This window comes from Salvelinus namaycush, unplaced genomic scaffold (assembly GCF_016432855.1).
Source record: "Salvelinus namaycush isolate Seneca unplaced genomic scaffold, SaNama_1.0 Scaffold719, whole genome shotgun sequence".
NCBI classification, from domain to species: domain Eukaryota; kingdom Metazoa; phylum Chordata; class Actinopteri; order Salmoniformes; family Salmonidae; genus Salvelinus; species Salvelinus namaycush.
In genome coordinates, this window is record NW_024061441.1 from 10,126 (window position 1) to 38,079 (window position 27,954).

At 45.7% G+C, this 27,954-nt stretch overlaps 1 protein-coding gene across 2 annotated transcripts in view; it reads left to right on the forward strand.

The window, feature by feature from the left end:
* The first annotated feature begins 3,448 nt into the window (after positions 1 to 3,448).
* The window catches only part of bnip2 (BCL2 interacting protein 2), a 69,685-nt gene continuing 45,179 nt past the window's right edge, over positions 3,449 to 27,954 (forward strand). For both annotated transcript variants that reach the window (XM_038987400.1, XM_038987401.1), the window contains exons 1-3: positions 3,449 to 4,437; positions 21,004 to 21,099; positions 26,342 to 26,421. In XM_038987400.1, the coding sequence (XP_038843328.1) occupies positions 4,061 to 4,437; positions 21,004 to 21,099; positions 26,342 to 26,421 (553 nt within the window). In that variant the 5' untranslated portion in view covers positions 3,449 to 4,060. The remainder of the gene's footprint in view (positions 4,438 to 21,003; positions 21,100 to 26,341; positions 26,422 to 27,954) is intronic.

The window sequence follows — 27,954 nt, forward strand, 5'->3', positions numbered from 1 at the left end:
CATGGTTGATTGGAGCACATGAGGTAAAAGGACTGACCCCTCCCTCCAGGTGAGTGTGTTGTGGTCATGGTTGATTGGAGCACATGAGGAAAAGGACTGACCCCTCCCTCCAGGTGAGTGTGTTGTGGTCATGGTTGATTGGAGCACATGGAGGAAAAGGACTGACCCCTCCCTCCAGGTGAGTGTGTTGTGGTCATGGTTGATTGGAGCACATGGAGGAAAAGGACTGACCCCTCCCTCCAGGTGAGTGTGTTGTGGTCATGGTTGATTGGAGCACATGAGGTAAAAGGACTGACCCCTCCCTCCAGGTGAGTGTGTTGTGGTCATGGTTGATTGGAGCACATGGAGGAAAAGGACTGACCCCTCCCTCCAGGTGAGTGTGTTGTGGTCATGGTTGATTGGAGCACATGGAGGAAAAGGACTGACCCCTCCCTCCAGGTGAGTGTGTTGTGGTCATGGTTGATTGGAGCACATGGAGGAAAAGGACTGACCCCTCCCTCCAGGTGAGTGTGTTGTGGTCATGGTTGATTGGATTCAGAACAAATTGTATGTGAGATCTTGGATAAAATGTAAATGTGTGTCAAAAGAATAAGTCAAACTAATCAATTCCTTTTGTCAGTTGATTTATGGAGTTTTCTTTTTATTGTGTATTTGCCCCCAGTATTCCACATAGCAATACCTACACACTACCAGAGGCATGCATGAGGTTCCCCCACAACATCACAAAAACCAGCTCTGCCCACTTCAAGCTCAGGTACAGAATACGTTAAATGTCATTATGACTCTGGCTAATGATGAAAATATGTGTTTATCCTGGACCCTATTTGGGTAGCCCATATTTCAGTTTGAATACAAATGAATGATCTTATATTTCTTCAACAGGATCATAACAGAGGCCTCATGGGGATATGTGTCTGGACATTGCATCTTAAAGAAAAGTAATACATCATTAAAATGTACTTTTGTGACATTATGAAATATAGATAAGGGATGATTAATCAGGAATTGCTGCTTTTTTTTTTTTTACACTTTTACAAAAAAATGGATCAGGGCCCAAAACCAATATCCCATTTTCCTGATGCAGTTTTATTTTGGTCTCCTAGGAACTGCTGTGCTACGTGACTGGATGGTTGGTGGACAAGCACTCATACACACATGTTGAATTAGCTGATTTAATAAAGTTGCCCTCATTAATCTGACTTTTGATGCAGTGTTGTCTTTTTTCCCTATCTATATAAAGTATATATATACCGTATAGGTCTACTGCAGGAATTACAAAATCAAATCAAATTGTATTGGTCACATACACATGTTTAGCAGATGTTATTGCGAATGTTGCGAAATGCTTGTGTTCCTAGCTCCAACAGTGCAGTAATATCTAACAATTCACAACAATACACACAAATCTAAAGTAAAAGAATGGAATTAAGAAATATATAAATATTAGGACGAGTGGAGTGGCATTGACTAAAATACAGTAGAACAGAATACAGTATGTACATATGAAATGAGTAAAGCAGTATGTAAACATTATTAAAGTGGCCAGTGATTCAACGGGGTGCAGGGTTAAGTAACCGGGTGGTAGCTGGCTAGTGATGGCTATTTAACAGTCTGATGGCCTTGAGATAAAAGCTGTTTTTTCAGTCTCCCTGTCCCAGCTTTGATGCACCTGTACTGACCTTGTCTTCTGGATGATAGTGGGGTGAACAGGCCGTGGTGGGTGGTTGATGTCCTTGGTGATCTTTTTGGCCTTCCTGTGACACCGGGTGCTGTAGGTGACCTGGAGGGCAGGTAGTTTGCCCCTGGTGATGCGTTCGACAGACCTCACCACCCTCTGGAGAGCCCTGCGATTGCGGGCGGTGCAGTTGCTGTACCAGGCGGTGAAACAGCCTGACAAGATGCTCTCGATTGTGCATCTGTAAAAGTTTGTGAGGGTCTTACGGGTCAAGCCAAATTTCTTCAGCCTTCTGAGGTTGGAGAGGGGCTGTTGCGCCTTCTTCACCACACTGTCTGTGTGGTTGGAACATTTCAGATTGTGATGTGTACGTCAAGGAACTTGAAGCTTTTCACCTTCTTCACTGCAGTCCCGTTGATGTGGAAAGGGACGTGCTCCCGCTGCTGTTTCCTGAAGTCCACGATGAGCTACTTCATTTTGTTGACATTAAGGGAGAGGTTATTTTCCTGGCACCACTCTGCCAGGGCCCTCACCTCCTCCCTGTAGGCTGTGTCGTCATTGTTGGAAATCAGGCCTACTACTGTTGTGCCATCTGCAAACTTGATGATTGAGTTGGAGGCGTGCGTGGCCACACAGTCATGGGTGAACAGGGAGTACAGGAGAGGGCTGAGCATGAACCCTTGTGGGGCCCCTGTGTTGAGGATCAGCGAAGTGGAGGTGTTGTTTCCTACCTTCACCACCTGGGGGGGCGGCCCGTCAGGAAGTCCAGGACCCAGTTGCACAGGGCGGGGTTCAGACCCAGGGCCCCCGAGCTTAATGATGAGTTTGGAGGGTACTATGGCGTTGAAGGCTGAGCTATAGTCAATGAACAGCATTCTTACATAGGTATTCCTCTTGTCCAGATTGGATAGGGCAGTGTGCAGTGCAATGGTGATTGCATCATCTGTGGATCTATTGGGGTGGTATGCAAATTGGAGTGGGTCTAGGGTGTCAGGTAAGGTAGAGGTGATATGATCCTTGGTAGAGGTGGAAACATTTGAGTTTCAATCCTGCAGAAATAAAATGATTGTGCAGTATTGCTCCTGTAGGTTAGTCCTACGAGAAAAATTATTAGAATGCAGGTATTATGTGTATGATTCCTGTAGGAATTGTAAGACTCCTGCAGAATTGGTCCTGCAAAACCATTCGTGCAGGAATTGTCTAAACTAAATTCTGAGGGACTTCCTGCAGGAATTATGTGTAGGAATACTGCAGGAATTGTAAGAATCATGCAGGATTGGTCCTGCAAAACCATTCGTGCAGGAATCCTGATGGTTGTCTGACAGGAAAATGATCACGAAAATCCTGTGGGATTTCCTGAAGGACTCTTGCAGAAGAATCATGCAGGAATCCTGTGGGACATTTTTGTAAGGGTTGTTTTTCAAATTCAGAAACAGAAAATTAAAAATGTGTGGTTTTTCCATTCTCCGTTTTGACTCGGAAATCAAAATGACAAATCATACAGTACATGGAAGTGTTCCTACAATCCCCTGTGGGAAACATTAATGGTGGAAAAACGATTGGAACCATTTCCGAGTTTGACCGCTAGGTTGTATGGGTATTATACCTCATACTCCAAGAGCGTCTACTAAATGACTAAAATAAAAATACATGTAAATTGAATACATCAAATAATTGGACCTGCAGGGGTAGCCTACTCGGGGAGTTTTGTGAAACACTGGCCATAACCAACAGAGGGCATTGTCGGGGAATTTGTCAGCTCTGAGGGGGAGAGGGAGATGACGACGTGTATCTTAATAACGGGGAGAGAAGACCAGTGACAGATTGGAACTCTCCAACGAAAAGAGTAGAGATTCATTATGAACCGTCGGGAAATCAAGGTGTATCGTGCTAAACATCTAACGGAAAGCGATTGAATGTGTTTGATTCGGTTTTCATGGCTCGCAAGACATCGTCAAATCCACTTTATCTAAGTTGGCGCTGCTAAGGACAGTTGGCTAACTAACTAGCATTGTGGTTAGCATTAGCTTTTGCTGGAGTCCAACGGAGGAAGGAAGGGGAAAAGTTGACTACGCACTGCTCGGCCACAAAGCCAAGTCCTACTGGTGGCTAGCGGGCTAGCTAAACAAGTGGCTAGCTGGTTGTTAGCTAGGAAGTTAGCTAACTTAGTTACGTCGTTTCTTTAAACCTGGCTCACTCAGTTTCACAACTAACTTCAAAGAAAATAATAGTGAACGTATGACTTGTTTTGTATTTAGCTACTACTAGAGCTATCAGCTAACAAGCCAGCAGGAATCTCATATTCATAAACTGTTGCTTTTGGGTTTGAAGCATTTGATCCAGACCCTCTTTTGTCCAGACCCTGTTTGAAAGGAAGCAGCTGTGATGGCTACAGATATGATCGAGAGTGAGGTAGTGCTGAAGGCTGCGGGTGATAACGTTATGAGTCTGAACAATAGCCCAGACCTAGACACACCCAGGATTTATGAGAGCCTGGGGGGACATATCAGGGACACTCCGAGCCCTTCGTCTTCGGGAGGAGAAGAGGAAGAAGATTTAGAAGAGCTGCAAAACAGCAGCACAGAGCTTTCATTGGAAAATGGCGAAGAGGCCGCAGGAGCAGCGCTACAGAGGCCAACCCAAACAGGAGGTCCGCCGCAGGAAACGGTGACTCCAGAAGAACAGGAGGAAAGGGAGGTGGTGCCATGCTCCACTCCCGTCAGAATACCCCAGACATACTCAACCTCTGGACATAATGGAAGGTATGAGCTTACTTCTCACCACTGTGCTATCTTGTACACTTTAGTTAGAAAAGTTGTATGGCAATATCTATACAGGAAGACTGCAGTCTGCCTAGAGCTGCTTATTATCAATGTTATTGTGCTGAGGTCCTTTGTTGTCAGTGTGATGGCATCAATATTATGCATGTTACCAACACACATCCATTCAAAATCCTATTTTCCCCAAACCTAACTCCTATCCCTAAACCCAAACTCTAACCCTAATTCTAAACCTAACCCCAAACTCTAACCCTAATTGTAACCCTAAACCCAAACTAACCCTAATTGTAACCCTAAACCTAAACCCAAACTCTAACCCTAATTGTATCCCTAAACCTAAACTCTAACCCTAATTGTATCCCTAAACCTAAACTCTAACCCTAATTGTATCCCTAAACCTAAACTCTAACCCTAATTGTATCCCTAAACCTAAACTCTAACCCTAATTGTATCCCTAAACCTAAACTCTAACCCTAATTGTATCCCTAAACCTAAACTCTAACCCTAATTGTATCCCTAAACCTAAACTCTAACCCTAATTGTAAACCTAAACCCAAACTCTAACTCTAATTGTAAACCTAACCCTAAACTCTAACCCTAATTGTATCCCTAAACCTAAACTCTAACCCTAATTGTATCCCTAAACCTAAACTCTAACCCTAATTGTATCCCTAAACCTAAACTCTAACCCTAATTGTAAACCTAAACCCAAACTCTAACTCTAATTGTAAACCTAACCCTAAACCCACAGGGATGATTTTCCTTGTTTTACTATTCTTGTGGGGACCTTTGGGGATTTCATGTCCCCACGAGGATAGAAGAACAAGACAACACACACAAAATGAGCAATACTACTACATACTACCACTGTGGACAGCATCAGTTTACTCTGTCTACCACTGAATTCTCTTGCTGTGTATAACATTAGGCCTGCTGAATAAACAGGTCTCTGACTTCATTAAGTTCATTAATTGGTGGACTGAACTGTCATTTACTCAGCATTTATACAGTTAGTTTTAGAGAATCACATTAGAGGCTGTCATGGTTGAGTCCATCTCTTCCTGGTGTGACTGCAGGCTACAGTGTTTAATAGTCACATGTGCAGGTGTGACTGCAGGCTACAGTGTTTAATAGTCACATGTACAGGGTTGACTGCAGGCTACAGTGTTTAATAGTCACATGTGCAGGTGTGACTGCAGGCTACAGTGTTTAATAGTCACATGTACAGGGTTGCAGGTGTGACTGCAGGCTACAGTGTTTAATAGTCACATGTACAGGGTTGAGGTGTGACTGCAGGCTACAGTGTTTAATAGTCACATGTACAGGGTTGAGGTGTGACTGCAGGCTACAGTGTTTAATAGTCACGTGTACAGGGTTGCAGGTGTGACTGCAGGCTACAGTGTTTAATAGTCACGTGTACAGGGTTGCAGGTGTGACTGCAGGCTACAGTGTTTAATAGTCACGTGTACAGGGTTGCAGGTGTGACTGCAGGCTACAGTGTTTAATAGTCACATGTACAGGGTTGAGGTGTGACTGCAGGCTACAGTGTTTAATAGTCACATGTACAGGGTTGCAGGTGTGACTGCAGGCTACAGTGTTTAATAGTCACGTGTACAGGGTTGCAGGTGTGACTGCAGGCTACAGTGTTTAATAGTCACATGTACAGGGTTGCAGGTGTGACTGCAGGCTACAGTGTTTAATCGTCACGTGTACAGGGTTGCAGGTGTGACTGCAGGCTACAGTGTTTAATCGTCACGTGTACAGGGTTGCAGGTGTGACTGCAGGCTACAGTGTTTAATAGTCACATGTACAGTGGTTGGAGGTGTGACTGCAGGGTACAGTGTTTAATAGTCACATGTACAGGGTGTCAGGTGTGACTGCAGGCTACAGTGTTTTAATAGTCACGTGTACAGGGTTGCAGGTGTGACTGCAGGCTACAGTGTTTAATAGTCACATGTACAGGGTTGCAGGTGTGACTGCAGGCTACAGTGTTTAATAGTCACATGTACAGGGTTGCAGGTGTGACTGCAGGCTACAGTGTTTAATAGTCACGTGTACAGGGTTGCAGGTGTGACTGCAGGCTACAGTGTTTTAATAGTCACGTGTACAGGGTTGCAGGTGTGACTGCAGGCTACAGTGTTTTAATAGTCACGTGTACAGGGTTGCAGGTGTGACTGCAGGCTACAGTGTTTAATAGTCACGTGTACAGGGTTGCAGGTGTGACTGCAGGCTACAGTGTTTTAATAGTCACGTGTACAGGGTTGCAGGTGTGACTGCAGGCTACAGTGTTTTAATAGTCACGTGTACAGGGTTGCAGGTGTGACTGCAGGCTACAGTGTTTTAATAGTCACGTGTACAGGGTGTCAGGTGTGACTGCAGGCTACAGTGTTTAATAGTCACGTGTACAGGGTTGCAGGTGTGACTGCAGGCTACAGTGTTTAATAGTCACGTGTACAGGGTTGCAGGTGTGACTGCAGGCTACAGTGTTTAATAGTCACGTGTACAGGGTTGCAGGTGTGACTGCAGGCTACAGTGTTTAATAGTCACGTGTACAGGGTTGCAGGTGTGACTGCAGGCTACAGTGTTTAATAGTCACGTGTACAGGGTTGCAGGTGTGACTGCAGGCTACAGTGTTTAATAGTCACATGTACAGTGGTTGGAGGTGTGACTGCAGGCTACAGTGTTTAATAGTCACATGTACAGTGGTTGGAGGTGTGACTGCAGGCTACAGTGTTTTAATAGTCACATGTACAGGGTTGCAGGTGTGACTGCAGGCTACAGTGTTTAATAGTCACGTGTACAGGGTTGAGGTGTGACTGCAGGCTACAGTGTTTAATAGTCACGTGTACAGGGTTGCAGGTGTGACTGCAGGCTACAGTGTTTAATAGTCACATGTACAGGGTTGCAGGTGTGACTGCAGGCTACAGTGTTTAATAGTCACGTGTACAGGGTTGCAGGTGTGACTGCAGGCTACAGTGTTTAATAGTCACGTGTACAGGGTTGCAGGTGTGACTGCAGGCTACAGTGTTTTAATAGTCACGTGTACAGGGTTGCAGGTGTGACTGCAGGCTACAGTGTTTAATAGTCACATGTGCAGGTGTGACTGCAGGCTACAGTGTTTAATAGTCACATGTACAGGGTTGCAGGTGTGACTGCAGGCTACAGTGTTTAATAGTCACATGTACAGGGTTGCAGGTGTGACTGCAGGCTACAGTGTTTAATAGTCACATGTGCAGGTGTGACTGCAGGCTACAGTGTTTAATAGTCACGTGTACAGGGTTGCAGGTGTGACTGCAGGCTACAGTGTTTAATAGTCACGTGTACAGGGTTGCAGGTGTGACTGCAGGCTACAGTGTTTAATAGTCACATGTGCAGGTGTGACTGCAGGCTACAGTGTTTAATAGTCACGTGTACAGGGTTGCAGGTGTGACTGCAGGCTACAGTGTTTAATAGTCACGTGTACAGGGTTGCAGGTGTGACTGCAGGCTACAGCGCTTAAAACTTCTTGCGACTACAGGGGGTGCTGTTCCGAATTAGCATTTTGTCGTCTCCAAATTAAACTGCCTAGTACTCAATTCTTGCTCGTACAATATGCATATTATTAATTATATTGGATAGAAAACACCTTCTAGTTTCATACAACGTTGAAATGATGTCTGTGGGTGACCCAGAACTCTTTCTACAGCGAAATCCATGACAGACAGTGAAAGGTCTGAGAGCGAAGCTCTGGTTTCAGATCAGTTTTTAAGGTCTCTGTCTATCCTATGGAACGACACGAACTGCACCCGCCTTCCCCTGGATGTCAGTAACCAATGAGAAGTGGAATGGGCCTTCTCCGTAGCTCTCAGAGGTTATAAAAGACCAAGGAGTGAGAGTAGCCCCCCTTTCGACGCTCGCCCTTACGCAGGAAGGGACCTCCGGACGCCATTTTCACAGGCTCGGTTATCAACTTGAAATGTATCCGTCTGTAATTTAATTCGATATAGGACTTAGAAACATCATAAGGTAGTTAATTTAAACCGTTTTATAGCAATTTATATCCGTTTAGTGCGATTTTGAGGAATTTCTTTGTTGTGCACTCTGAAACTTTGGACACGTTTTGGGGTCCCGTTCGATCGTTAGTGGATATTTCGAAGGACAGAGGACATCTATCGACCAAAAGACGTTTATAACATAGAAAGGATACATTGCCCAAGAATATGATGGAAGAACAGCTCAAAGTAAGCAATATTTAATATGATAAATTGTTGTTCTGTCGAAATATTTTAAACGCATATTTCGCCATTTTGTTTGGTATAGCTTCACTTGGCGAACCCTGTATTGAAAAGTAAGGATAATTTTACAAATGTAAATCAGCGGTTGCATTAAGAACTAATTTGTCTTTCGATTCCTGTCAACCCTGTATTTTTTAGTCAAGTATATGATTAGCTTTCAATTAAACTAGATCACTCTGATAGATGACGTCAGACATATTGAGGCTTGATTTCCTAGTATTTTTATTGTGTAACCACGGTTTTGTATGGCTAAATATGCACCTTTTCGAACAAACTGTATATGTATGTTGTAAAATGATGTTACAGGAGTGTCATCGGAAGAATTCTGAGAAGGTTAGTGAAAAAATTAATATCTTTTGGCGGTGATTACGTTATAGCGCTCTTTGGCTGGAATCGATGCTCTGGTAACGTTTGCACATGTAGTATGCTAACTTATCGATTTATTGTGTTTTCGCTGAAAAACGCTTAGAAAATCTGAAATATGGTCTGAAATCACAAGAACTGGGTCTTTCCATTGCTATGCTTTGTCTATTTTTATGAAATGTTTTATGATGAGTAAATTGGTCATACACGTTGCTCTATCTAGTAATTCTAGTCGATTTGTGATGGTCGGTGCAATTGTAAACTGTGATTTCTACCTGAAATATGCACTTTTTTCTAACAAAAACTATCCTATACCATGAATATGTTATCAGACTGTCATCTGATGGTTTTTTTTATAGGTTATTGGCTATCAATATCTTAGTTGAGCCGAATTGGTGATAGCACCTGAAGGAGTAAGAAACTGATGGAGTTAGAATAGTGGTGTATTTTGCTAACGTGTTTAGCTAATAGATTTACATATTTTGTCTTCCCTGTAAAACATTTTAAAAATCTGAAATGGTGGCTTTATTCACAAGATCTGTATCTTTCATCTGGTGTCTTGGACTTGTGATTTAATGATATTTAGATGCTACTATCTACTTGTGAAGCTATGCTAGCTATGCTAATCAGTGTGTGGGGGGTGGGGGGTGATCCCGGATACGGGGTTGAGGTTCGGTAAAGGTTAATAGTCACGTGTACAGGGTTGCAGGTGTGACTGCAGGCTACAGTGTTTAATAGTCACGTGTACAGGGTTGCAGGTGTGACTGCAGGCTACAGTGTTTAATAGTCACGTGTACAGGGTTGCAGGTGTGACTGCAGGCTACAGTGCTTAATAGTCACGTGTACAGGGTTGCAGGTGTGACTGCAGGCTACAGTGTTTAATAGTCACGTGTACAGGGTTGCAGGTGTGACTGCAGGCTACAGTGTTTAATAGTCACGTGTACAGGGTTGCAGGTGTGACTGCAGGCTACAGTGTTTAATAGTCACATGTACAGGGTTGCAGGTGTGACTGCAGGCTACAGTGTTTAATAGTCACGTGTACAGGGTTGCAGGTGTGACTGCAGGCTACAGTGTTTAATAGTCACGTGTACAGGGTTGCAGGTGTGACTGCAGGCTACAGTGTTTTAATAGTCACGTGTACAGGGTTGCAGGTGTGACTGCAGGCTACAGTGTTTAATAGTCACATGTGCAGGTGTGACTGCAGGCTACAGTGTTTAATAGTCACATGTACAGGGTTGCAGGTGTGACTGCAGGCTACAGTGTTTAATAGTCACATGTACAGGGTTGCAGGTGTGACTGCAGGCTACAGTGTTTAATAGTCACATGTGCAGGTGTGACTGCAGGCTACAGTGTTTAATAGTCACGTGTACAGGGTTGCAGGTGTGACTGCAGGCTACAGTGTTTAATAGTCACGTGTACAGGGTTGCAGGTGTGACTGCAGGCTACAGTGTTTAATAGTCACATGTGCAGGTGTGACTGCAGGCTACAGTGTTTAATAGTCACGTGTACAGGGTTGCAGGTGTGACTGCAGGCTACAGTGTTTAATAGTCACGTGTACAGGGTTGCAGGTGTGACTGCAGGCTACAGTGCTTAATAGTCACGTGTACAGGGTTGCAGGTGTGACTGCAGGCTACAGTGTTTAATAGTCACGTGTACAGGGTTGCAGGTGTGACTGCAGGCTACAGTGCTTAATAGTCACGTGTACAGGGTTGCAGGTGTGACTGCAGGCTACAGTGTTTAATAGTCACGTGTACAGGGTTGCAGGTGTGACTGCAGGCTACAGTGTTTAATAGTCACGTGTACAGGGTTGCAGGTGTGACTGCAGGCTACAGTGTTTAATAGTCACGTGTGCAGGTGTGACTGCAGGCTACAGTGTTTAATAGTCACGTGTACAGGGTTGCAGGTGTGACTGCAGGCTACAGTGTTTAATAGTCACGTGTACAGGGTTGCAGGTGTGACTGCAGGCTACAGTGTTTAATAGTCACGTGTACAGGGTTGCAGGTGTGACTGCAGGCTACAGTGTTTAATAGTCACGTGTACAGGGTTGAGGTGTGACTGCAGGCTACAGTGTTTAATAGTCACGTGTACAGGGTTGCAGGTGTGACTGCAGGCTACAGTGTTTAATAGTCACGTGTACAGGGTTGCAGGTGTGACTGCAGGCTACAGTGTTTAATAGTCACGTGTACAGGGTTGCAGGTGTGACTGCAGGCTACAGTGTTTAATAGTCACGTGTACAGGGTTGCAGGTGTGACTGCAGGCTACAGTGTTTAATAGTCACATGTACAGGGTTGCAGGTGTGACTGCAGGCTACAGTGTTTAATAGTCACGTGTACAGGGTTGAGGTGTGACTGCAGGCTACAGTGTTTAATAGTCACATGTACAGGGTTGCAGGTGTGACTGCAGGCTACAGTGTTTAATAGTCACGTGTACAGGGTTGCAGGTGTGACTGCAGGCTACAGTGTTTAATAGTCACGTGTACAGGGTGTCAGGTGTGACTGCAGGCTACAGTGTTTAATAGTCACATGTACAGGGTGTCAGGTGTGACTGCAGGCTACAGTGTTTAATAGTCACGTGTACAGGGTTGCAGGTGTGACTGCAGGCTACAGTGTTTAATAGTCACGTGTACAGGGTTGCAGGTGTGACTGCAGGCTACAGTGTTTAATAGTCACGTGTACAGGGTTGAGGTGTGACTGCAGGCTACAGTGTTTAATAGTCACGTGTACAGGGTTGAGGTGTGACTGCAGGCTACAGTGTTTAATAGTCACGTGTACAGGGTTGCAGGTGTGACTGCAGGCTACAGTGTTTAATAGTCACGTGTACAGGGTTGCAGGTGTGACTGCAGGCTACAGGGTTTAATAGTCACGTGTACAGGGTTGCAGGTGTGACTGCAGGCTACAGTGTTTAATAGTCACATGTACAGGGTTGGAGGTGTGACTGCAGGCTACAGTGAAAATCTTATGCTCCAACATGCAGGACTAAGTTAAATGAAATAATGAAAATGGTAATAAAAAAACAACTGTATGAACAGAAATAGCACTGACTGTAGCAGTGATGAATAAATACATTGGGGTGGAGGCCGAGTAAAGACTGAGGGGGAATGATCGTAGGGGGAGTGGCGTGACCGTTTCTGGGTAATGACCGTAGGGGGAGTGGCGTGACCGTTTCTGGGTAATGACCGTAGGGGGAGTGGCGTGACCGTTTCTGGGTAATGACCGTAGGGGGAGCAGTGTGACCGTTTCTGGGTAATGACCGTAGGGGGAGCAGTGCGACCGTTTCTGGGTAATGACCGTAGGGGGAGCAGAGTGACCATTTCTGGGTAATGACCGTAGGGGGAGCAATGTGACCGTTTCTGGGTAATGACCGTAGGGGGAGCAGAGTGACTGTTGTGGGGGAATGACCGTAGGGGGAGCAATGTGACCGTTTCTGGGTAATGACCGTAGGGGGAGCAATGTGACCATTTCTGGGTAATGACCGTAGGGGGAGCAATGTGACCGTTTCTGGGTAATGACCGTAGGGGGAGCAGAGTGACTGTTGTGGGGGAATGACCGTAGGGGGAGCAATGTGACCGTTTCTGGGTAATGACCGTAGGGGGAGCAGAGTGACTGTTGTGGGGGAATGACCGTAGGGGGAGCAATGTGACCGTTTCTGGGTAATGACCGTAGGGGGAGCAGAGTGACTGTTGTGGGGGAATGACCGTAGGGGGAGCAGTGCGACCGTTTCTGGGTAATGACCGTAGGGGGAGCAGAGTGACTGTTGTGGGGGAATGACCGTAGGGGGAGCAATGTGACCGTTTCTGGGTAATGACCGTAGGGGGAGCAGAGTGACTGTTGTGGGGAAATGACCGTAGGGGGAGCAATGTGACCGTTTCTGGGTAATGACCGTAGGGGGAACAATGTGACCGTTTCTGGGTAATGACCGTAGGGGGAGCAGAGTGACTGTTGTGGGGGAATGACCGTAGGGGGAGCAATGTGACCGTTTCTGGGTAATGACCGTAGGGGGAGCAGTGTGACCGTTTCTGGGTAATGACCGTAGGGGGAGCAGTGTGACCGTTTCTGGGTAATGACCGTAGGGGGAGCGCCTTGACTGTTGAGGTGAAATTACCGTAGGGGGAGTTGCAGTGTTTGTTCTTATTTACTGGACATTACATATTGATGAGTACTTTTGAAGTACTTAGCATAGCAATCTAGAGCCACTACCTGTTCCAGGTGCTGGACACGCCCCTGGTAACCTCGCAGGAAGTGGTCCAGTGTACGCAGTAGGTGTCCTACCCATCGGGTCCCTCCAATTCTGGTGGGCACCAGTGTTGTGTGCCCAAGAGCCTGGCAGCTGTTTACCAGGTTTGCCCTGTTCAGTGGACTGGTGTGGTAGAAGGTGTAGAGCCCTCCGAGGAGGTCTTCTACTTTCTGAAACATCCCGTTGGACTGGTAGAAGGTGTAGAGCCCACCGAGGAGGTCTCCTACTTTCTGAAACATCCCGTTGGACTGGTAGAAGGTGTAGAGCCCACCGAGGAGGTCTCCTACTTTCTGAAACATCCCGTTGGACTGGTAGAAGGTGTAGAGCCCACCGAGGAGGTCTTCTACTTTCTGAAACATCCCGTTGGACTGGTAGAAGGTGTAGAGCCCACCGAGGAGGTCTTCTACTTTCTGAAACATCCCGTTGGACTGGTAGAAGGTGTAGAGCCCACCGAGGAGGTCTTCTACTTTCTGAAACATCCCGTTGGACTGGTAGAAGGTGTAGAGCCCACCGAGGAGGTCTCCTACTTTCTGAAACATCCCATTGGACTGGTAGAAGGTGTAGAGCCCACCGAGGAGGTCTTCTACTTTCTGAAACATCCCGTTGGACTGGTAGAAGGTGTAGAGCCCACCGAGGAGGTCTTCTACTTTCTGAAACATCCCGTTGGACTGGTAGAAGGTGTAGAGCCCACCGAGGAGGTCTTCTACTTTCTGAAACATCCCGTTGGACTGGTAGAAGGTGTAGAGCCCACCGAGGAGGTCTTCTACTTTCTGAAACATCCCGTTGGACTGGTAGAAGGTGTAGAGCCCACCGAGGAGGTCTCCTACTTTCTGAAACATCCCATTGGACTGGTAGAAGGTGTAGAGCCCACCGAGGAGGTCTTCTACTTTCTGAAACATCCCGTTGGACTGGTAGAAGGTGTAGAGCCCACCGAGGAGGTCTTCTACTTTCTGAAACATCCCGTTGGACTGGTAGAAGGTGTAGAGCCCACCGAGGAGGTCTTCTACTTTCTGAAACATCCCGTTGGACTGGTAGAAGGTGTAGAGCCCACCGAGGAGGTCTTCTACTTTCTGAAACATCCCGTTGGACTGGTAGAAGGTGTAGAGCCCACCGAGGAGGTCTCCTACTTTCTGAAACATCCCATTGGACGGGATGGCGTCAGAACAGGTCAGTTCAAGGCGGTGTGCCATACAGTGGATGCTGATGATGTAGGCCCTGTCTGTAGGCCCTGTCCCCCTTTAGCCGGCTGACCACACCATCGTTGGCTCCGGTCATCACAGCAGCTCCATCTGTTCCCAGAGCGACCGACTTGCTCCCCCACTCATCACACACTCCCTCCATGATGGCGCTGAATGACGTTGCTTATGTGCGTCTGCCTTCTCCACCGACTTGATGCCAACAAACTTCGACTCGATCTTGCCCTTGTGACAGAATCTGACATAAACTAACTCCTCCTCTTTCACAGAACTGTCTGTAGAGCCACCTGACACGATGGAGAGAAATGTGGTATTTTTCAGATCCTCTCTGAAGTTGTTTCTCTCTACCTCCATATTGCATAAACTCTTTGGCCTGCTTCTCATTTCTGTATGTTGACGACAGCGATTCCTTTTGGTTTTTCATCCAAGCTGCAAAAATCAAACAGATGAATTCAATAACAATTAAATATACAATCCTGTTGTCCAGTATAGCTGGCAGTTGATTGTTCTAAATTCGCCTTCTAGCCTTTGTTTACGTAAGGATCAACACTGTAAGGCTGGTGAAGTCAATTGTGTCACAATGCTTTAAAATGGAAACAGCATCTGGAGACAGTCATTAAAATAGAATGTTACATTTTACATTTACATTTTAGTCATTTAGCAGACGCTCTTGTCCAGAGCGACTTACAGTAGAGTGCATACATTTTATTACATTTTACATACTGAGACTAGGATATCCCTACCGGCCAAACCCTCCCTAACCCGGACGACGCTATGCCAATTGTGCGTCGCCCCACGGACCTCCCGGTTGCGGCCGGCTGCGACAGAGCCTGGGCGCGAACCCAGAGACTCTGGTGGCGCAGCTAGCACTGCGATGCAGTGCCCTAGACCACTGCGCCACCCGGGATATACAGAGCCATAGGAAAGCATGGAGAGCCATGCCAGCATCAGTAGGCCTATAATGTTATGGTGTTTATTAGGGCTGGGCGATATGACGATATATATATCGTGTGACGATAGTAAAACGTCTGTCGTTTAATATTATGCTCTATTGTTTATTTCGTTGTCGCAAATCACACTCTTTACTGCAATATTTTTTGTCAATTGGACAATGCTTTGCGTTCTTCCACGTGCCGGGTGGAAGGAAATTTGCAACACAAACAAACATGGAGGAGAGTGAACGTGACACAGAGACACGGAGCTCACACCTAAAAGGTGGGCTACTTCGGTCACATGGACGTGGTATGGAAAGTCTGACACGGACCTGATAACCATCCTCTGCAAAATATGCAGCAGGCCGGCCCCGACAACAGACTCAAACACCACTAACCTCTTTTACCACCTAAGCAAGAATCATGTGACTCAGTACGGAAAGAGTCTACGGATGACGAGAGTCTACGGATGACGAGAGTCTACGGATGCAGAGAGTCTACGGATGACGTTGCAGGAGGCTTTTGCCCGTGGCACACCGTATGGCAAAGAATCACGAAGATGGAAGGAGATAACAGCTGCCGTTACAACTTACATCTGCAAAGACATGGCCCCAATTTACACGGTGGAGAAACGGAGGTTTCGTGAGTTGGTGCTAACACTCAACCCAAGATACCAAATGCAAATTGTTATGTGACACGTATTAATGCCAAAATAACATGCAAAACAGGCAAGCCCCCCAAAAATATATATATTAGGCCTATAATAATTTTCTGTTTTCTATTTACCTTTTTAGGTTTTATACATTCATATTTTATATTTTGTTACATGCTTAATTGAACATTTTCACAAAGGTTCTAAATAAAAGGAGAAATAATCAAATATGAGTAACTACCTTTAATTTGTTGAGTTTAATTCAAAATGTAATGAGTAATAGGCCTTTACATGTGGCCATTTTATATCAACTATTTATTCATTGAATTTACAGAAAATGTTCTATATCGTGATATGTATTGTTATCGTGATATGTATTGTTATCGGGATATGAGGTTTTGGTCATATCGCCCAGCCCTAGTATTTATACACTATTTTGAGGTGAATCAAAGCTTATCAAGAGCTGAGAAATAACCTACAATACTGGACCACGTCTGCTAGACTTGTTAAAACTATCTACGACAGTACTAGTCTTTCTACAAGACTAACAACAGTTTCACTTACTCACACATCCACTCCAAGTCAGAAAGTGGTCTCGCCTTCTTGCCAGTGGCATGTACAGTCCTAAACAGTATCTTTATCTCCGTGCTGGTCTGCTCTGACATTTCCATTAGCGCTGTCACAGAGGGTGTCAAGAGGAGAGGCTGCGATTGAGTTCGGGACACAGAGACACGCAGGCAATGTGACACTCGTTGTGTTCATGGTCACGAATGTTCTCCAGCTTCATCGGTTTATTTCTGATGACCAATGAGTTGTTTCTGCTTTTATCTTCAGCATACTGGCAACACACAACTCATTTACCACAGCCTCAGCATCATACTGTAGCCAGCCTCTTGAAACTCCTGTAACTCCAATCCTCCATTTCTTACAAAACTTTCTTTTATATGTGATTTGTCCTCCTTTTCTGTCAGTGGGTTTTTGTTTCAAAGGTTGGCTTACTCCAGGTAAATGTCGCCACATAACAATGAACGGTAGCTAGCAGCAGACCCGTGGCAAGTTGGGGGTGGCAGGGTAGCCTAGTGGTTAGAGCGTTGGACTAGTAACCGAAAGGTTGCAAGTTCAAATCCCTGAGCTGACAAGGTACAAATCTGTCGTTCTGCCCCTGAACAAGGCAGTTAACCCACTGTTCCTAGGCCGTCATTGAAAATAAGAATTTGTTCTTAACTGACTTGCCTAGTTAAATAAAGGTAAAATATTTTTTTTTTTAAAAGTGAGCAATGTCGAGTAGCTGATGTCCCGTACGGTAAACAGTGCAGCAAAACTAAGAGCACTAGTGGCAGTCTCTGACTGGCAAACATGAGTCATTTCCTCTGAGCCATCATGCCAGATAATTTACATTACTATTTTGGTACAAACATTTACCCGCCAGTGTGGCGGATAGCCTTCTGGGATTTACTCGCCAAACGGAAAATCTACCCACATTTGGCGCTTAGCGGGTGTTAATTTCGGACCCTGGATGTGGGGGAATGACCATAGGGGGAGCAGCATGACTGTTGAGGAGGAATGACCATGACCGTTGAGGAGGAATGACCATGACCGTTGAGGAGGAATGACCATGACCGTTGAGGAGGAATGACCATGACCGTTGAGGAGGAATGACCATGACCGTTGAGGAGGAATGACCATGACCGTTGAGGAGGAATGACCATGACCGTTGAGGAGGAATGACCATGACCGTTGAGGAGGAATGACCATGACCGTTGAGGAGGAATGACCATGACCGTTGAGGAGGAATGACCATGACCGTTGAGGAGGAATGACCATGACCGTTGAGGAGGAATGACCATTGAGGAGGAATGTCTCTCTCTCTGCAGTCTGTAACATTAAACTGTTCTGACCTGTCTCTCTCTCTGCAGTCTGTAACATTAAACTGTTCTGACCTGTCTCTCTCTCTGCAGTCTGTAACATTAAACTGTTCTGACCTGTCTCTCTCTCTCTGTAGTCTGTAACATTAAACTGTTCTGACCTGTCTCTCTCTCTCTGTAGTCTGTAACATTAAACTGTTCTGACCTGTCTCTCTCTCTCTGTAGTCTGTAACATTAAACTGTTCTGACCTGTCTCTCTCTCTCTGTAGTCTGTAACATTAAACTGTTCTGACCTGTCTCTCTCTCTCTGTAGTCTGTAACATTAAACTGTTCTGACCTGTCTCTCTCTCTGCAGTCTGTAACATTAAACTGTTCTGACCTGTCTCTCTCTCTGTAGTCTGTAGCATTAAACTGTTCTGACCTGTCTCTCTCTCTGTAGTCTGTAGCATTAAACTGTTCTGACCTGTCTCTCTCTCTGTAGTCTGTAGCATTAAACTGTTCTGACCTGTCTCTCTCTCTGTAGTCTGTAGCATTAAACTGTTCTGACCTGTCTCTCTCTCTGCAGTCTGTAACATTAAACTGTTCTGACCTGTCTCTCTCTCTGTAGTCTGTAACATTAAACTGTTCTGACCTGTCTCTCTCTCTGTAGTCTGTAACAAACTGTTCTGACCTGTCTCTCTCTCTGTAGTCTGTAACATTAAACTGTTCTGACCTGTCTCTCTCTCTGTAGTCTGTAACATTAAACTGTTCTGACCTGTCTCTCTCTCTGCAGTCTGTAGCATTAAACTGTTCTGACCTGTCTCTCTCTCTGTAGTCTGTAACATTAAACTGTTCTGACCTGTCTCTCTCTCTGTAGTCTGTAACAAACTGTTCTGACCTGTCTCTCTCTCTGTAGTCTGTAACATTAAACTGTTCTGACCTGTCTCTCTCTCTGCAGTCTGTAGCATTAAACTGTTCTGACCTGTCTCTCTCTCTGCAGTCTGTAACATTAAACTGTTCTGACCTGTCTCTCTCTCTGTAGTCTGTAACAAACTGTTCTGACCTGTCTCTCTCTCTGTAGTCTGGAACATTAAACTGTTCTGACCTGTCTCTCTCTCTGTAGTCTGTAACATTAAACTGTTCTGACCTGTCTCTCTCTCTGCAGTCTGTAGTATTAAACTGTTCTGACCTGTCTCTCTCTCTGCAGTCTGTAACATTAAACTGTTCTGACCTGTCTCTCTCTCTCTGTAGTCTGTAACATTAAACTGTTCTGACCTGTCTCTCTCTCTCTGTAGTCTGTAACATTAAACTGTTCTGACCTGTCTCTCTCTCTGCAGTCTGTAACATTAAACTGTTCTGACCTGTCTCTCTCTCTGCAGTCTGTAGCATTAAACTGTTCTGACCTGTCTCTCTCTCTGCAGTCTGTAACATCAAACTGTTCTGACCTGTCTCTCTCTCTGCAGTCTGTAACATTAAACTGTTCTGACCTGTCTCTCTCTCTGTAGTCTGTAGCATTAAACTGTTCTGACCTGTCTCTCTCTCTGTAGTCTGTAACATTAAACTGTTCTGACCTGTCTCTCTCTGTAGTCTGTAACATTAAACTGTTCTGACCTGTCTCTCTCTCTCTGTAGTCTGTAACATTAAACTGTTCTGACCTGTCTCTCTCTCTGTAGTCTGTAACATTAAACTGTTCTGACCTGTCTCTCTCTGCAGTCTGTAACATTAAACTGTTCTGACCTGTCTCTCTCTCTGTAGTCTGTAGCATTAAACTGTTCTGACCTGTCTCTCTCTCTGTAGTCTGTAACATTAAACTGTTCTGACCTGTCTCTCTCTGCAGTCTGTAACATTAAACTGTTCTGACCTGTCTCTCTCTCTGCAGTCTGTAACATTAAACTGTTCTGACCTGTCTCTCTCTCTGCAGTCTGTAACATTAAACTGTTCTGACCTGTCTCTCTCTCTGCTGTCTGTAACATTAAACTGTTCTGACCTGTCTCTCTCTCTGTAGTCTGTAACATTAAACTGTTCTGACCTGTCTCTCTCCCTGCAGTCTGGAACAAACTGTTCTGACCTGTCTCTCTCTCTGTAGTCTGTAACATTAAACTGTTCTGACCTGTCTCTCTCTCTCTGCAGTCTGTAACATTAAACTGTTCTGACCTGTCTCTCTCTCTGTAGTCTGTAGCATTAAACTGTTCTGACCTGTCTCTCTCTCTGTAGTCTGTAACATTAAACTGTTCTGACCTGTCTCTCTCTCTGCAGTCTGGAACAAACTGTTCTGACCTGTCTCTCTCTGTAGTCTGTAGCATTAAACTGTTCTGACCTGTCTCTCTCTCTGTAGTCTGTAACATTAAACTGTTCTGACCTGTCTCTCTCTCTGTAGTCTGTAACATTAAACTGTTCTGACCTGTCTCTCTCTCTCTGTAGTCTGTAACATTAAACTGTTCTGACCTGTCTCTCTCTCTGTAGTCTGTAACATTAAACTGTTCTGACCTGTCTCTCTCTGCAGTCTGTAACATTAAACTGTTCTGACCTGTCTCTCTCTCTGTAGTCTGTAGCATTAAACTGTTCTGACCTGTCTCTCTCTCTGTAGTCTGTAGCATTAAACTGTTCTGACCTGTCTCTCTCTCTGTAGTCTGTAGCATTAAACTGTTCTGACCTGTCTCTCTCTCTGCAGTCTGGAACAAACTGTTCTGACCTGTCTCTCTCTCTGCAGTCTGTAACATTAAACTGTTTTGACCTGTCTCTCTCTCTCTGCAGTCTGGAGCATTAAACTGTTCTGACCTGTCTGTCTCTCTGCAGTCTGGAGCATTAAACTGTTCTGACCTGTCTGTCTCTCTGTAGTCTGTAACATTAAACTGTTCTGACCTGTCTCTCTCTCTCTGCAGTCTGGAGCATTAAACTGTTCTGACCTGTCTGTCTCTCTGTAGTCTGTAACATTAAACTGTTCTGACCTGTCTCTCTCTCTCTGCAGTCTGGAACATTAAACTGTTCTGACCTGTCTCTCTCTCTCTGCAGTCTGGAGCATTAAACTGTTCTGACCTGTCTGTCTCTCTGCAGTCTGGAGCGCCAGGAGTCTGTGGCGACCACCGAGGCTCGTCTCCGCATGGAGGGGGTGGAACTTAAAGAGGAGTGGCAGGACGAGGACTTCCCCAGGTAACACGCGTCTTTCCACAACCAGGCATACCTAACAACCTGACTTTAGCTGTGGTAATTATAGACACCTCAGTCAATACTCATGAAACCCTCTGATCTCCAGGCACTATTCTCTTTTCTGGGTACTAGTCTTGTACACTACATGACAACCTGACTTTAGCTGTGGTAATTATAGACACCTCAGTCAATACTCATGAAACCCTCTGATCTCCAGGCACTATTCTCTTTTCTGGGTACTAGTCTTGTACACTACCTGACAACCTGACTTTAGCTGTGGTAATTATAGACACCTCAGTCAATACTCATGAAACCCTCTGATCTCCAGGCACTATTCTCTTTTCTGGGTACTAGTCTTGTACACTACATGACAACCTGACTTTAGCTGTGGTAATTATAGACACCTCAGTCAATACTCATGAAACCCTCTGATCTCCAGGCACTATTCTCTTTTCTGGGTACTAGTCTTGTACACTACATGACAACCTGACTTTAGCTGTGGTAATTATAGACACCTCAGTCAATACTCATGAAACCCTCTGATCTCCAGGCACTATTCTCTTTTCTGGGTACTAGTCTTGTACACTACCTGACAACCTGACTTTAGCTGTGGTAATTATAGACACCTCAGTCAATACTCATGAAACCCTCTGATCTCCAGGCACTATTCTCTTTTCTGGGTACTAGTCTTGTACACTACCTGACAACCTGACTTTAGCTGTGGTAATTATAGACACCTCAGTCAATACTCATGAAACCCTCTGATCTCCAGGCACTATTCTCTTTTCTGGGTACTAGTCTTGTACACTACATGACAACCTGACTTTAGCTGTGGTAATTATAGACACCTCAGTCAATACTCATGAAACCCTCTGATCTCCAGGCACTATTCTCTTTTCTGGGTACTAGTCTTGTACACTACATGACAACCTGACTTTAGCTGTGGTAATTATAGACACCTCAGTCAATACTCATGAAACCCTCTGATCTCCAGGCACTATTCTCTTTTCTGGGTACTAGTCTTGTACACTACATGACAACCTGACTTTAGCTGTGGTAATTATAGACACCTCAGTCAATACTCATGAAACCCTCTGATCTCCAGGCACTATTCTCTTTTCTGGGTACTAGTCTTGTACACTACATGACAACCTGACTTTAGCTGTGGTAATTATAGACACCTCAGTCAATACTCATGAAACCCTCTGATCTCCAGGCACTATTCTCTTTTCTGGGTACTAGTCTTGTACACTACCTGACAACCTGACTTTAGCTGTGGTAATTATAGACACCTCAGTCAATACTCATGAAACCCTCTGATCTCCAGGCACTATTCTCTTTTCTGGGTACTAGTCTTGTACACTACATGACAACCTGACTTTAGCTGTGGTAATTATAGACACCTCAGTCAATACTCATGAAACCCTCTGATCTCCAGGCACTATTCTCTTTTCTGGGTACTAGTCTTGTACACTACATGACAACCTGACTTTAGCTGTGGTAATTATAGACACCTCAGTCAATACTCATGAAACCCTCTGATCTCCAGGCACTATTCTCTTTTCTGGGTACTAGTCTTGTACACTACATGACCAAAAGTATGTGGACACCTGCTCATCCAACATCTCATTCCAAAATCATGGCCATCAATATGGAGTTGCTGCTATATCAGCCTCCACTCTTCTGGGAAGGCTTTCCACTAGATGTTGGAACATTGCTGCTGTAACAGTCTCCACTCTTCTGGGAAGGCTTTCCACTAGATGTTGGAACATTGCTGCTATATCAGCCTCCACTCTTCTGGGAAGGCTTTCCACTAGATGTTGGAACATTGCTGCTATAACAGTCTCCACTCTTCTGGGAAGGCTTTCCACTAGATGTTGGAACATTGCTGCTATAACAGCCTCCACTCTTCTGGGAAGGCTTTCCACTAGATGTTGGAACATTGCTGCTATAACAGCCTCCACTCTTCTGGGAAGGCTTTCCACTAGATGTTGGAACATTGCTGCTGGAACAGCCTCCACTCTTCTGGGAAGGCTTTCCACTAGATGTTGGAACATTGCTGCTATAACAGCCTCCACTCTTCTGGGAAGACTTTCCACTAGATGTTGGAACATTGCTGCTATATCAGCCTCCACTCTTCTGGGAAGGCTTTCCACTAGATGTTGGAACATTGCTGCTATAACAGCCTCCACTCTTCTGGGAAGGCTTTCCACTAGATGTTGGAACATTGCTGCTATAACAGCCTCCACTCTTCTGGGAAGGCTTTCCACTAGATGTTGGAACATTGCTGCTGTAACAGCCTCCACTCTTCTGGGAAGACTTTCTACTAGATGCTGGAACATTGCTGCTATAACAGCCTCCACTCTTCTGGGAAGGCTTTCCACTAGATGTTAGAACATTGCTGCTATAACAGCCTCCACTCTTCTGGGAAGGCTTTCCACTAGATGTTGGAACATTGCTGCTATAACAGCCTCTACTCTTCTGGGAAGGCTTTCCACTAGATGTTGGAACATTGCTGCTGTAACAGCCTCCACTCTTCTGGGAAGGCTTTCCAGTAGATGTTGGAACATTGCTGCTATAACAGCCTCCACTCTTTTGGGAAGGCTTTCCACAAGATGTTGGAACATTGCTGCTATAACAGCCTCCACTCTTCAGGGAAGGCTTTCCACTAGATGTTGGATCATTGCTGCTGTAACAGCCTCCACTCTTCTGGGAAGGCTTTCCACTAGATGTTGGAACATTGCTGCTGTAACAGCCTCCACTCTTCTGGGAAGGCTTTCCACTAGATGTTGGAACATTGCTGCTGTAACAGCCTCCACTCTTCTGGGAAGGCTTTCCACTAGATGTTGGAACATTGCTGCTATAACAGCCTCCACTCTTCTGAGAAGGCTTTCCACTAGATGTAGGAACATTGCTGCTATAACAGCCTCCGCTCTTCTGGGAAGGCTTTCCACTAGATGTTGGAACATTGCTGCTGTAACAGCCTCCATTCTTCTGGGAAGGCTTTCCTCTAGATGTTGGATCATTGCTGCTATAACAGCCTCCACTCTTCTGGGAAGGCTTTCCACTAGATGTTGGAACATTGCTGCTATAACAGCCTCCACTCTTCTGGGAAGGCTTTCCACTAGATGTTGGAACATTGCTGCTGTAACAGCCTCCATTCTTCTGGGAAGGCTTTCCTCTAGATGTTGGATCATTGCTGCTATAACAGCCTCCACTCTTCTGGGAAGGCTTTCCACTAGATGTTGGAACATTGCTGCTATAACAGCCTCCGCTCTTCTGGGAAGGCTTTCCACTAGATTTAGGAACATTGCTGCTATAACAGCCTCCACTCTTCTGGGAAGACTTTCCACTAGATGTTGGAACATTGCTGCTATAACAGCCTCCACTCTTCTGGGAAGGCTTTCCACTAGATGTTGGAACATTGCTGCTATAACAGCCTCCACTCTTCTGGGAAGGCTTTCCACTAGATGTTGGAACATTGCTGCTGTAACAGCCTCCATTCTTCTGGGAAGGCTTTCCTCTAGATGTTGGATCATTGCTGCTATAACAGCCTCCACTCTTCTGGGAAGGCTTTCCACTAGATGTTGGAACATTGCTGCTATAACAGCCTCCGCTCTTCTGGGAAGGCTTTCCACTAGATGTTGGAACATTGCTGCTATAACAGCCTCCACTCTTCTGGGAAGGCTTTCCACTAGATGTTGGAACATTGCTGCTATAACAGCCTCCACTCTTCTGGGAAGACTTTCCACTAGATGTTGGAACATTGCTGCTATAACAGCCTCCACTCTTCTGGGAAGGCTTTCCACTAGATGTTGGAACATTGCTGCTATAACAGCCTCCACTCTTCTGGGAAGGCTTTCCACTAGATGTTGGAACATTGCTGCTATAACAGCCTCCACTCTTCTGGGAAGGCTTTCCACTAGATGTTGGAACATTGCTGCTATAACAGCCTCCACTCTTCTGGGAAGGCTTTCCACTAGATGTAGGAACATTGCTGCTATAACAGCCTCCACTCTTCTGGGAAGGCTTTCCACTAGATGTTAGAACATTGCTGCTATAACAGCCTCCACTCTTCTGGGAAGGCTTTCCACTAGATGTTGGAACATTGCTGCTATAACAGCCTCCACTCTTCTGGGAAGGCTTTCCACTAGATGTTGGAACATTGCTGCTATAACAGCCTCCACTCTTCTGGGAAGGCTTTCCACTAGATGTTGGAACATTGCTGCTGTAACAGCCTCCACTCTTCTGGGAAGGCTTTCCAGTAGATGTTGGAACATTGCTGCTATAACAGCCTCCACTCTTCTGGGAAGGCTTTCCACTAGATGTTGGAACATTGCTGCTATAACAGCCTCCACTCTTCTGGGAAGGCTTTCCACTAGATGTTGGAACATTGCTGCTATAACAGCCTCCACTCTTCTGGGAAGGCTTTCCACTAGATGTTGGAACATTGCTGCTATAACAGCCTCCACTCTTCTGGGAAGGCTTTCCACTAGATGTTGGAACATTGCTGCAGGGATTTGCTTCCATTCAGCCATCAGAGCTTTAGTGAGGCAATGATGTTGGGCGATTAGGCCTGTCTCGCAGTCGGCGTTTCAATTTATCCCAAAGGTGTTTGATGGGGTTAAGGTCAGGGCTCTGTGCAGGCCAGTCAACTTCTTCCACACCGATCTCAACAAACCATTTCTGTATTGACCTCGCTTTGTGCACGGTGGCATTGTCATGCTGAAACATGAAAGGGCCTTCCACTAAGTTGGAAGCACAAAATCATCTAGAAGGTCATTGTATGCTGTAGCGTTAAGATTTCCCTTCACTGGAACTAAAGGGCGACAAAAAGGTTATTGAACTGACGTTGCTTCCAGAGGCAGTTTGGAACACTGAGGTCAGACGGTTTTTACACGCTACACGCTTCAGCCCTCGGCGGTCCCGTTCTGTGAGCTTGTGTGGCCTACTACTTTGCGGCTGAGCCGTTGTTGCTGCTAAACGTTTCCACAATAACAACACAGTTGGTATACATTTGAAAAGTCACCGAGCTCTTCAGTAAGGCCATTCTACTCCCAATGGTAGACAAATCCACTAATTTGAAGGGGTGTCCACATACTTTTGTCTATGTAGTGTATATGTTATTATAATGCTTTCAAGACTGAACGAGCAGTTAGTTAGTAGTGGTAATAGCAGCTATATCCTCTACTGTTGTTGTGTGAGGAGGAAGGGTTATAGATGACCTGTTGTTGTGTGTCTGTAGGCCCCTACCTGAGGAGGAAGAGGAGGACATTCAGCTGGGTGAAGATCTCTTCACTGGACGCTCTGGAGAAGGACAGTCTGGTAAGAACGCCATTCAGTATCTCTGCTCATCAGTATCCGCCAAACCTCAGATGTTGCATGTTGTTCATGTCATCATTTGTCTGTGCTGCCACATCTCTGGGTTATGTGATGCCACATCGGTAGGTTATGTGATGCCACATCTCTGGGTTATGTGATGCCACATCTCTGGGTTATGTGATGCCACATCTCTGGGTTATGTGATGCCACATCTCTGGGTTATGTGATGCCACATCTCTGGGTTATGTGATGCCACATCTCTGGGTTATCTGCTGCCACATCTCTGGGTTATGTGATGCCACATCGGTAGGTTATGTGATGCCACATCTCTGGGTTATGTGATGCCACATCTCTGGGTTATGTGATGCCACATCTCTGGGTTATGTGATGCCACATCTCTGGGTTATGTGATGCCACATCTCTGGGTTATGTGATGCCACATCTCTGGGTTATCTGCTGCCACATCTCTGGGTTATGTGATGCCACATCGGTAGGTTATGTGATGCCACATCTCTGGGTTATGTGATGCCACATCTCTGGGTTATGTGATGCCACATCTCTGGGTTATGTGATGCCACATCTCTGGGTTATGTGATGCCACATCTCTGGGTTATGTGATGCCACATCTCTGGGTTATGTGATGCCACATCTCTGGGTTATGTGCTGCCGCATCTCTGGGTTATCTGCTGCCGCATCTCTGGGTTATGTGATGCCGCATCTCTGGGTTATGTGATGCCGCATCTCTGGGTTATGTGATGCCGCATCTCTGGGTTATGTGATGCCGCATCTCTGGGTTATGTGATGCCGCATCTCTGGGTTATGTGCTGCCGCATCTCTGGGTTATGTGCTGCCACATCTCTGGGTTATGTGATGCCACATCGGTAGGTTATGTGATGCCACATCTCTGGGTTATGTGATGCCACATCTCTGGGTTATGTGCTGCCACATCTCTGGGTTATGTGCTGCCACATCTCTGGGTTATCTGCTGCCGCATCTCTGGGTTATGTGATGCCACATCTCTGGGTTATGTGATGCCGCATCTCTGGGTTATGTGATGCCGCATCTCTGGGTTATGTGATGCCGCATCTCTGGGTTATGTGATGCCGCATCTCTGGGTTATGTGATGCCGCATCTCTGGGTTATGTGATGCCGCATCTCTGGGTTATGTGATGCCGCATCTCTGGGTTATGTGATGCCGCATCTCTGGGTTATGTGATGCCGCATCTCTGGGTTATGTGATGCCGCATCTCTGGGTTATGTGATGCCGCATCTCTGGGTTATGTGATGCCGCATCTCTGGGTTATGTGATGCCGCATCTCTGGGTTATGTGATGCCGCATCTCTGGGTTATGTGATGCCGCATCTCTGGGTTATGTGATGCCGCATCTCTGGGTTATGTGATGCCGCATCTCTGGGTTATGTGATGCCGCATCTCTGGGTTATGTGATGCCGCATCTCTGGGTTATGTGATGCCGCATCTCTGGGTTATGTGATGCCGCATCTCTGGGTTATGTGATGCCGCATCTCTGGGTTATGT